This window comes from Dendrobates tinctorius, unplaced genomic scaffold, assembly GCF_039654945.1.
Source record: "Dendrobates tinctorius isolate UK_male_01 unplaced genomic scaffold, ASM3965494v1 ptg000062l, whole genome shotgun sequence".
Classification (NCBI taxonomy): Eukaryota; Metazoa; Chordata; class Amphibia; order Anura; family Dendrobatidae; genus Dendrobates; species Dendrobates tinctorius.
In genome coordinates, this window is record NW_027361730.1 from 37,053,239 (window position 1) to 37,065,357 (window position 12,119).

The window sequence follows — 12,119 nt, forward strand, 5'->3', positions numbered from 1 at the left end:
AACAGGGAAATTGCTTTTTTTGATTGAATTGAAACTTTTGATAAGAACATTTCACATACAGGTGCATTTCATAAAATTAGAATATCATCAAAAAGCTGATTTCAGTTCTTCAATACAAAAAGTGAAACACTATATATATATATATATATATATATATATATATATATATATATATATATATATATATATATATATATATTTATATAACGCCTTATGTCTGTAACCGAAATCCCGCTGCGCTGATCGGTCACGGCCGCCAGGCCGCAACCAATCAGCAACAGGCGCAGTCGGCAATTAGGACGCATGCCACCGCTACCGTGCCGTCGGGAGATCAGCGGCGCTGATTTTAAAATCTGAAATGTTGGCCTACTGAAATGTATGTTCAGTAAATGCAGTCAATACTTGGTCGGGGCTCCTTTTGCATCAATTACTGCATCAATGTGGCATGCAGGCTGTCAGCCTGTGGCACTGCTGACGTGTTATGGAAGCCCAGGTTGCTTTGATAGCAGCCTTCAGCTCGTCTGCATTGTTGGGTCTGGTGTCTCTCATCTTCCTCTTGACAATACCCCATGGGGTTAAGGTCAGGCGAGTTTGCTGGCCAGTCAAGCACAGTGAAACTGTTGTTTTTAAACCAGGTACTGGTACTTTTGGCAGAGTGGACAGGTGTTAGGTCCTGCTGGAGAATGAAATTTCCATCTCCAAAAAGCTTGTCGGCCGATCACTGATTGTATATATTTCACACTAGACCTTGGAAATCAAGGTCCCAGAGTCTGGAGGAAGAGTGGAGAGGCCACAATGCAAGCTGCTTGAGGTCTACTGTGGTTTCCACAACCAGTGATGGTTGGGGGGCCATGTCATCTGCTGGTGTAGGTCCACTGTGTTTATCAAGACCAAAGTCAGCGCAGCCCTCTACAAGGAAATTTTAGAGCACTTCATGCTTCCCTCTGTCGACAAGCTTTGGGGATGCAAGCAGAGTATCCTAAACTGGAGACCATGGGCAGATCTTAGCACAGTATATGTGATTTTTTTTTTTTGTTCCTTTAAAGTGACATACATTTCCCCAATGTGAAATCTTCACTCTGTCTCTATAGTTTACTCTTAATACCATTACTTGTTATCTATTTGCACTACTTTTTATTTAATTATATTTTAAGACCGTGAGTGTTGCTTTCCTCATGGGGAACATTGACCTTATGAGCACTGGTGCTTTAGTTGATTTGCTGCTAGACTCTGTTCTTCCCATCTAAAATAAAGGACTATCCATTTTGTATAAAAATTTGATCATTACTACTTTTTAATTTTCATGTTTAATATATTTTTGAATACATTTTGATATATTTTTATCTGGGACTTTTTGTGCTCTCTTTTCTTCTTGTGTTTTCATTGGCAAACATTTATCTGGCTTTATATGTTTCTATTGGAGAAATGGCTTTTTCCTGGCAGAGTGGCCTTTCAGCCCATGTTGATACAGTACTTGTTTAACTGTGGATATTGACACAATCTTACCAGCTTCCGCCATCTCATTATTCTGGCATTTTGGCAAATATTAATTATGGAAATCCTAACTGACCTAAAACATGAAGGGTTTATTCTGATTTTATGTCAGATATTGAGAGAAACAATTCTTCTGTGTCTTTTTATATAGTGTATGTAAACTTCTGGTTTCAACTGTGTGTAAAAAAAAATATATATATATATATATATATATATATATATATATATATATATATATATATATATATATACAGTATATATATTATAGCTGTCATTCTTGAGCTAGGGTTACATGGCGACATATATTACACACACTTTTCAACATCAAAATTGAAACACCAAGATGGAAAAGTCATGGAATTATGGAAATCACAGGATTGATAGACATGTTAATGATATTCAAATTAAGAAAAATGAAAACAAAACATCTTGATTTATTCAATATTGAGTATGAGCGCCGCATGCATAAATACACACACTTACCTTAATATTTCATTGATGTTGTGATGCTGTAGAATAATTTTGGAGAAAGTCATATACCTCCTGCATGGTATTGCATGGTGGATAAATAGCTACCTGCATTTCTCAGCATTGAGGACACCTTTAACCCCTTTCTGACATCAGAAGTACTATCCCGTCCATGGGACCCTATGCCCATGGACGGGATAGTACGTCTAGCGCGATCAGTGGCGCCCACGTGGTGAGCGCCGCTGATGTTTATCACAGCTGACACCCGGCACTATGTGTGACCACCCCGACACGTTAACCCCTTGCACACCGCGATCAAACACGATCGTGGTGTACCGGGGGTTAAAGGGAAGCATCGGCAGGGAGGGGGCTCCCTCTGTGCTTCCCTGAGCCCCCCACAGCAGCGCAATGTACAGCGCTGCTGCGGGGGGCTCTTTCACTGCAGGTCCCCCGATCCAAGATGGCGACGGGGACCTTCGGGGGCCTGCAGGGAGCTGGCTTCCTCAGTGCCTGCAAAGCGCAGGCATGAGGAAGCCTTCTGCACTGCCTGTGACATTGCTGATCTGTCACAGTGATCTGGGACAACCTAATAAAGTTAAAAAAAAAAAAAAAAGTGTAAAAATAATTTTAAAAAAATCGCTAAATAAATTAAAAAAAAAAATATTCCCTAATTCATTTTTTGGAAATAAAAACAAAACAATAAAAGTACACAGATTTGGTATCGCCGAGTCCGTAACGACCTGCCCTATAAAACTATCCCATTAGCTAACCCCTTTAGCAAACCCCTTAAAAAATAAAAATAAAAAACGAAGCAAACAATAATGATTTATTATCATACCGCCGAACAAAAAGTGCAATAACGCGTGATCAAAAAGACGCATATAAATATCCATGGTAACGCTGAAAACGTCATCTTGTCCCGCAAGAAACGAACCGCCACACAGCATCATCAGAGAAAAAATTAAGTTATAGCTCGCAGAATAAAGTGATGCAAAAATAATTATTTTTTATATAAAATAGTTTTTATTGCATAAAAGCGCCAAAACATAAAAAAATGACATAAATGAGGTATCCCGAAGAATAAAACCGCTTTATCAATTTTACCGCACGTGGAAAGGTGTAAACGCACCCCCCCAAAAGAAATTCATGAAACGCTGGTTTTTGTTCATTCTGCGTCCCAAAAATCGGAAATAAAAAGCGATAAAAAAAGTCACGTGCCCGAACATGATACCAATAAAAATGTCAACTCGTCCCGCAAAAAATAAGACCTCACGTGACTCAGTGGGTCAAAATACGGAAAAATTATAGTTCTCAATATGTGGTGAAGCAAAAACCTATTTTTACAATAAAAAGCGTCTTTTAGCATGTGACAGCTGCTAAAAATAAAAACCGCCATAAGTAGTAAATCAAACCCCCTGTTATCACCCCCTTAGTTAGGGAAAAATAATAAAATTAAAAAAATGTATTTATTTCCATTTTTCCGCTAGGGTTAGGGCTAGGGTTAGGGTTAGGGCTGAGATTAGGGTTAGGGGTGTGTTTGGGTTAGGGTTGGAGTTAGAATTGGGGGGTTTCTACTGTTTGGGCACATCAGGTGCTCTCCAAACGCAACATGGCGTCTGATCTCAATTCCAGCCAATTCTGCGTTGAAAAAGTCAAATGGTGCTCCTTCCCTTCCAAGCTCTGCCATGCGCCCAAACAGTGTTTAACCCCCACATATGGGGTATCAGCCTACTCAGGACAAATTGCAAAGCAACTTTTGGGGTCCTATTTCTCCTGTTGCCCTTAGGAAAATAAAAAATTGGGGGCAAAAATATCATTTTTGTGGGAAAAAAATTATTTTTTTTATTTTCACGCCCGGGCGTTATAAACTTCTGTGAAGCCCTTGGGGGTTCAAAGCGCTCACCACACATCTAGATAAGTTCCGTGGGGGGTCTAGTTTCCAAAATGGGGTCAATTGTGAGGAGTTTCCACTGTTTAGGCACATTAGGGGCTCTCCAAAGGCAACATGACACCCGCAGAGCATTCCATCAAAGTCTGCATTCCAAAACGTCACTGCTTCCCTTCCGAGCCCCGACGTGGGCCCATACAGTAGTTTTCTCCCACATATGGGGTATCAGTGTACTCAGGACAAATTGGACAACAACTTTTGGGGTCTATTTTCTCCTGGTACCCTTGGGAAAATAAAAAAATTGGGGACTAAATGATCATGTTTGTGGAAAAAAATACGATTTTTTTATTTTCGCGCCCGGGCGTTATAAACTTCTGTGAAGCACTGGGGGAGTTCAAAGTGCTCACCACACATCTAGATAAGTTCCTTAGGGGGTCTAGTTTCCAAAATGGGGTCACTTGTGGGGGGATTCAACTGTTTAGGTACATCAGGGGCTTTCCAAACGCGACATGGTGTCCGATCTCAATCCCAGCCAAAAAAGTCAAATGGCGCGGTTTCCCTTCCGATCTCTGCCATGCGCCCAAATAGTGGTATACCCCCACATGTGGGGTATCAGCGTACTCAGGACAAATTGCACAATAACTTTTAGGGTCCTGTTACCCTTGGGAAAATAAAAATTGGGGGTGAAAAGATCATTTTTGTGGAAAAAGTATGATTTTTTAATTGTACCGCTGTATGTTATAAACTTCTGTGAAGCCCTTGTGGGTTCAAAGTTCTCACCACATATCTAGATAAGTTCCTTGGGGGTCTAGTTTCCAAAATGGGGTCACTTGCGGGGGGTATTCCACTGTTTAGGTACATCAGGGGCGACAAATTGCACAATAACTTTTAGGGTCCTGTTACCCTTGGGAAAATAAAAATTGGGGTGAAAAGATCATTTTTGTGGAAAAAATTATTTTTTAATTGTACAGCTGTACGTTATAAACTTCTGTGAAGCCCTTGTGGGTTCAAAGTTCTCACCACATTTCTAGATAAGTTCCTTGGGGGGTCTAGTTTCCAAAATGGGGTCACTTGTGGGGGGTTTCCACTGTTTAGGTACATCAGGGACTCTCCAAACGTGACATGGCATCCGATCAGAATTCCAGCCAATTTTGCATTGAAAAAGTCAAACGGCGCTCCTTCCCTTCTGAACTCAGCCATGCGCTGAAACAGTGGTTCCCCCCCACATATCAGGTATCAGCGTACTAAGGACAAATTGCACAATAACTTTTCCAGTCCAATTTCTCCTTTTACCCTTGGTAAAATAAAAAAAAATTGAACCTGAATTATTTTTTTTGTGAAAAAGTTAAATGTTCATTTTTTTTTTTAAATATTCAAAAAATTCCTGTGAAGCACCTGAAGGGTTAATAAACTTCTTGAATGTGGTTTTGAGAACCTTGAGGGGTGCAGTTTTTAGAATGGTGTCACTTTTGGGTATTTTCTATCATATAGACCCCTCAAAGTGGCTTCAAATGTGATGTGGTCCGTAAAAATAAAATGGTGTTGTAAAAATGAGAAATCGCTGGTCAACTTTTAACCCTTATAACTTCCTAACAAAAAAAAATTTTGGTTCCAAAATTGTGCTGATGTAAATTAAGCATGTGGGAAATGTTACGTATTAAGTTTTTTGTGTGCCGTATCTCTGTGATTTAAGGGCATAAAAATTCAAAGTTGGAAAATTGCGAAATTTTCAAAATTTTCGCCAAATTTCCGTTTTTTTCACAAATAAACGTAAGTTATATGAATGAAATTTTACCACTAACATGAAGTACAATATGTCACGAGAAAACAGTGTCAGAATCACCGGGATCCATGGAAGTGTTTCAGAGTTATTACCTCATAAAGGGACAGTGGTCAGATTTGTAAAAATTGGCCCGGTCATGAAAGTGCAAACCACCCTTGGGGGTGAAGGGGTTAATCCTGTCCAAGTCCCCAGCTCCATTTGCTGAAATGAAACCCCAAACTTGCAAGGAACCTCCACAAGGCTTACCTGTTGCCTGCAGACACTTGTACTGCTTTTCAGCTCTTTGGTGAACAAACTGCCTTTTGTTAAAGCAGGGATGTCAAGCTCAAATATACAGAGGGCCAAATTTAAGGCTATGTGCACACGTTGCGGATTCCGCTGCGTTTTTTTCCGCGCGGAAACGCAGGTAAAGTGACCTGCGGTTTCACACCTCTACTATGTTAAAGGTGTGAAACCGCAGCAGAATCCGCAGAAATAATTGACATGCTGCGGAAAAAAAAAACGCAGCAAAACCGTGCGGAAAAAAACCGCAGCGTGAGCACTGCGGTTTTGAAAACCCATTGGCTAACATGGTAAAGTACCATGTCTGCGGAACTGCTGCGGTTCCGCAGGGTCAAAACCGCAGCGGAACCGCAGCAAAAACCGCAGCGTGTGCACATAGCCTAAAAGCTTGGAGAAAGTCGCAGGCCGACCTTGATATTTATTAAGGAAAAACTTCCTCAATTGTAGACTTTTTTTTATCAAATATTACCACGATCCTTTTCATATGAAAGCAAACTTAAAGTAAAAAGTACATTTTAATTAATAGATCTTGTAGAACTTATATTGTTCCAATATTTTATTCTAAGAGCAGTTAAAAGTATATGGCCCAATGGCCTAATTTAAATATGTATTAACAAGGGATAAAAAAACTTTAATAAGATAGCTAATAAACTATGATGCCAAAAAAGTGCCCCCAAGCACCAAATGATAATCCCACAGTACCTTACACACACACGGTATGATGAGCCTACTGTACCCCTCCCCTTCAACCAACCCAATAAAGTATGGTGACCCTATCACAGTATGATTCCCTAATTGTGAATCCCACACAGTATAATGGACCCCACATAGTGCTCCATACAGTATAATTTGCACCACATAGTCATCCATACAGTGCAAAGGGCCCCACTTAGTGCTCCATACAGTGTACCAGGGCCCTGCATTGTCCTTGTTACAGTATAATGGGCCCCAAATTTAAAAAAACCTCCTAGTTGCCCTGCTGATTCAGTTTTGGCACAGCGGGTGCGTTGTAATGATGCGTCTGCGCTGAGACGTCAGAAACAGAGGGAGATTGATGGTGGAAGGACGCTGCCTCCTCCATCTTTGCTTTCAACTGTATTGGCATCCAGCGTGCAGATACAGCTGAAAATGCAATGCTGAGTGGATGGTCCTCCTCCCAGGTGTCGCTGGCCAAATATACTCACCCTGTGGGCTAGAGTTTGACATGTGTTTTAAAGACGAAAGTATTTTCTCTTGCAGTCGCCTAGACCTGTTTCCATGTTGAACATATGGCCTTTTGGCCACAGTTCTTCCATGACCACTTCTGGGCAGACTTCTCCGAACAATACAAGCATGCAGCTGGGTCCCAATTCTTTATTCATACACCCTGACTGTAATCCTACAAAATCCCTGACTTTCTGCAAGAGTACCTAGAAGAAGTGATGCTGTTTTAAAGGCAATGTGTGGTCAAGCCAAATGTTGGCTTCATTTAGATTTCTTTTTTGTTCATTCACTTTGCATTTTAATTGATAAAAATAAATTAACTCCTCTATCTTTTAAAGTATTTTTACTTTCTAGCATTTTTTTTCCCAAACCTCACTAAAACTTTTGCATGGTACTATGTCTAATATATACCGTATTTTTCGGACTATAAGACGCATTTTTTTCCTGTCAAAATGTGGAGGAAAAAGGGGGGTGCATCTTATAGTCCGGATGTACCGGTTGTGGTGGGGAGGTGGGGGAGCGGTTTCGGCGGAGTTGCAGGTCACAGAGGCAGGAGTCCTGTGCCCACTGCTAAAGAGAAATGAATATTCACTGCATTCCAGAATATTCATTTCTCAAGTATTGGCAGCAGCAGCAGGAAGCCGGTGGCTGACACTGCCCGCTACTGAAGAGCAATGAATACTCACTGCTCTCTGTGATGAACAGTCCCGGCGAGTATTCCAGGAGCTGTGCTCTGTTTGTGACCAGCGCATGATGTCCCTGCCGTGCACTGCTTACAAGCATTAAGCAGCTGCTGGCATCAGAACAAGATGCTGCGAAGGAGAGGAGGAAGGTAAGTATAATGTTTTTTTGTTTTTTTTTTTTAATCTTTTCTGATGGGATCATGCATATCAGGACCAGGATGCGGGCCAATCATACCAGAATAAGGATGGGCCCATGCATACTTGGGTGAGATGGGGACCCTGCATATCAGTATAGGAATGAGGGCGATCATTCCTGCCAGGATAAGGGTGAGGGGGCCATGCATACCAAGCTAGGGATGAGGAGGCATGCATACCAGGATGGGGATGAGGGCCATGTATGTCAGGATAGGGATGAGGGGCCATGCATACCAGGATAGGGGATATTAAGTACAGAATTGACCAAATTTTTTGCTTCATTTTTTCCCCTAATTTCCTCCTCTAAAACCCAGGTGCATCTTATGGTCTGGTGCGTCTTAGAGTACAAAAAATATGGTGAACGCACATACAAGAATACTGATTCTCATCCATAACTCTTTTTTTCTTTTGTTGCCTGCAGAATAACAGTGATTTTATTTCCTTGCAGGTTTTAGTAGATAAGATTTTGACATTATATCAGAAAATTGCTTGAACTACAATTCTATAGTATTTTTAAAGAGACTTTAAACTGTTTGATAAATGACTCCTATTTGTTTTCATCCACTATACGAGCAAACCTAAATGCAGAAAAATGTCTTTGCTTTTCTAACCTTAGCTCAATATCACCAGTGTATATATTGTATATTTTGTAAAGGGTTTTGAGACAAATTCTTTCATTTTGGGTCTAATATATTTGACATGTTTATATAGGAAAATGTTCATTATACCTTGGCGCATAGGTGAAAGTTAAAGGTTACAAATTAACCCTCCATGTGTGGGAATATCCAGCTGCTCCAATTCTGCTAACTGATCAATGAGTCCTTTACCCAATCAGCAAACGCCGGGTTTTCTTCCCTTCTAACCTGCCTCCTTGGTCCTCTCTGGCTTGTGTGGCTAGCGTGGTTCTCCTCTGATCATTGTCTACCGATGGTCCATACTGACCTACAGATGTGTTTCCCTGGTTGGTTCTTGCTTCTGTCCCTCCTCGCACCTTGTTACCTTGCACAGGACGAGCCGGCTCACCGCAGGTTTGAGTACAAGTACAGTTTCAAGAGTCCTCATGTCACCCTTCCTGATGGGACTCTACCCTTCTGGGAGACCTATGGAGGTAATTTTATTTTACAGTACAAGACTGTATTAAATACACACATTTTACATTATGTATACCGAGCTCCACTTGTGTAACTTCCTAGATGGCAAATATATTTTGTATGATGTATAACAATTTAAAAAAAAAAAAAAAAAAAAAAGAAGAAGAAATGGAGGCCAAAGCCACATGGTTAGATGAGACATTATGGCAGTAATTTACCTTCTCTTAGGTTTTTATTTTGGTATCACAAACCACTTTCTTGGTTGAAATAATGGCAAATTCTCCTTTTATGCAATTTATAACCCTTTGTATCATACCCCTACATGTGCCACAATATCTCTGGTCTAAAATGTGGCAAAAGTAACAAATGACAAGTGATAAATGTGTAACAAAATTTAAAAAAAAACTTGTAAAATAAAAGAGACTGACAAAGAATACCTGTAGTGCATGTGGACCAATGTACCCTCTTGCTTTAAATTAACATTTTATTATCAGAATCTATGCAGCCATCCTGACAAGTATTTTCAAAGTAAGTGCATCCGTCTCACCAGGGCTAGGATCTATTAAAAAAAAAAAGTATTCAGTTTCTATTGTGACATCGTATTTAGTAATTTAGGATTACGATGCTGTACTGTAGTTTGGGTATAAAATCCTGATGTCAGATTCCCTTTCGCTCTTTTGCACAAATTCTTGAATTAGGATAATAATTTTCAATGTTTCAGTTAAATTGTGACATATGTATCTTTGTAGATGCTGTTTCTGGTCCTGATGAAGTTCGCCTTGTTTCATCACTGAAAAATCGCAAAGGTTCGATGTGGACTAAGAATAATTCTTCTTTTCCACACTGGGAAGTAGAGATGTCTATAACGATCTCCGGTCATGGACGTGAAGGGGCAGAGGGACTGGTAAACAGAATCTTAATATTGTATATGGGAGAAAGAAGCTTTAGAGCAACTCTCCAGGTTCACATACATTTGCCACACAGATGTGAGATATGAGAATCATTTTACTATTTAAAAATGACTCTTTAAAAAGTTTCATATTTTTGACTAATTTGTTTGATTTGGTTCTCTTTTTCTACTTTTAAGACTTGTGTGAAAATCTGACAATAGTTTTAGGTCAAATTTATGCAGATCAATGGAAAATTCTGAAGGGTTCACAAACTTTCAAGCACCACTGTAATTGCTATTGTGACTTGAGGGACCGATGTACCTCAGACCCTTGTGGTCAGTGTAGATGAGCTGTGTCAGATCACCGCAGCAGATATGCAGGGAAATAGCAGGTAACCAACGCTTAGAGGTGACAGTGACTTCTAAAATGGATGAACAGTCACTGTAAGGCTACTGTCAGATGGCCTTAGATTCTATCATATGAGAGATTCGGGCTGATTATGCAAATGACACTCTGATCAGAGTGTGATCAGATTGTCTTTGATGACGAAAAGATGGAGAACAAAATTTCGCCATCTTCTCCATTCTATGAGTCCATGGTAATCAGACTGCACTCCGTTATAATACGAGTGCAGTCTGATGTTTTCCATGCACCCATAGACTAGAATGGGTGAGTGGCATCCAATTTCAAAGTGAAATCACAGCTTTCTTTGTATCAGCACTGCCCCATTGTATAGCATTGGTCCGAATGCTATCTGATAAAAGAAATCAGATGTCACTCCTCTAATGTATACGCTGGTGTGAGCAAGTCCTAAAGCAACTCTCTAAGTTGGATCATCCCTCCTAGACCATCTATATGGGCATATAGGTGAAAGAAAGTTGAATAAAATTATATAAAATATAAATGAGCTGTTAAGATCTATGGGCCGGAGACAGAACTCCCTGAGAATCTGCCTCCAGAGCTTATTTTAAATGAAAAGGGGAATAACGAGTGAAACATGTAATGACTGACAGTCTGCTCTCCTGATTTACATATCTCACACTGGTAACGCCCCTTTTAATTTAAAATAAGATCTGAAGGCAAACTATTGGGGAGAGAAATGTCCTGCCCATAGATCTTAACATCCCATTTACATATTAAGGAAAAAATTTATTTTTCTGGAATAAAACATCAGATCACAGATCTTAAGGTATCATTTCTATAACCTACATGACCATATAGACGGTTTAGGAGGGTTGACCCTACAGGCAGATTCCCTTTAAGACTGTTTCTTGTTGTTAGATACCTTTCAAACTCATTAATAATTAAATTACTGAATCTATATTCCTAACTCCAGTTAACTATTGACTGAGGTGTCCTCTAGTTGTGGGTGAGGAGAGCATGGGAAGCACCAGAATTGATTGTACACTGCACTGTTCTTTCTCTGGCAACTCCTGTCTCTGGTTTTAGTAGCATGTTTAACTACTATTGTGCTTATTCTAAGGTCTACTAGGTATAGGAAACAAGCGAGCAACATACCGTATATATTTTGACATGGACTTACAGTTGTGCTCAAAAGTTTACATACTCCGTCAGAATTTTTGCTTTATTGGCCTTTTTTCAGAGAATATGAATGGTAGCACCAAAATTTTTTCTCCACTCATGGGTAGTGGTGGGGTGAAGCCATTTATTGTCAAACTGTTTCTCTTTTTAACTCATGATAACCCAAAACATCCAAATGAGCCTGATCAAAAGTTCACATATCTTAATACCGTGTATTGCCCCCTCTAACATCAATAACAGCTTGAAGTCTTTTGTGGTAGTTGTGGATGAGGTTCTTTATTTTCTCAGAGGGTAAAGCTGCCCACTCTTCTTGGTAAAAAGTCTCCAGTTCCTGTAAATTCCTGGGCTGTCTAGCATGAACTGCGTGCTTGAGATCTCTCCAGAGTGGCTCAATGATATTGAGGTCAGGAGACTGAGATGGCCACTTAAGAATCTTCACTTTTTTCTGCAGTAGCCAATGACAGGTCAACTTGGCCTTGTGTTTTGGATTGCTGTCATGTTGGAATGTTCAAGTACGTCCCATGCGCAGCTTCCGGGCTGATGATTGCAAATTTGCCTCCTGTATTTGCTGATAACATGCTGTGCTCATCTTTCCTTCAA

The 12,119-nt window shown here is 40.1% G+C and overlaps 1 protein-coding gene and 1 long non-coding RNA gene across 2 annotated transcripts in view; one reads left to right on the forward strand and one right to left on the reverse strand.

Annotated features, from left to right (window-relative positions):
- LOC141093087 (uncharacterized) overlaps positions 1-12,119 on the reverse strand; it is a 163,089-nt gene that overhangs the window by 9,444 nt on the left and 141,526 nt on the right. The window lies entirely within an intron of this gene.
- Positions 8,109-12,119, forward strand: part of LMAN1L (lectin, mannose binding 1 like) — a 209,796-nt gene continuing 205,785 nt past the window's right edge. Inside the window, exons 1-2 of the mRNA XM_073579548.1 lie at positions 8,109-9,104; positions 9,837-9,991. Of these exons, the coding sequence (XP_073435649.1) occupies positions 8,924-9,104; positions 9,837-9,991 (336 nt within the window). The 5' untranslated portion in view covers positions 8,109-8,923. The remainder of the gene's footprint in view (positions 9,105-9,836; positions 9,992-12,119) is intronic.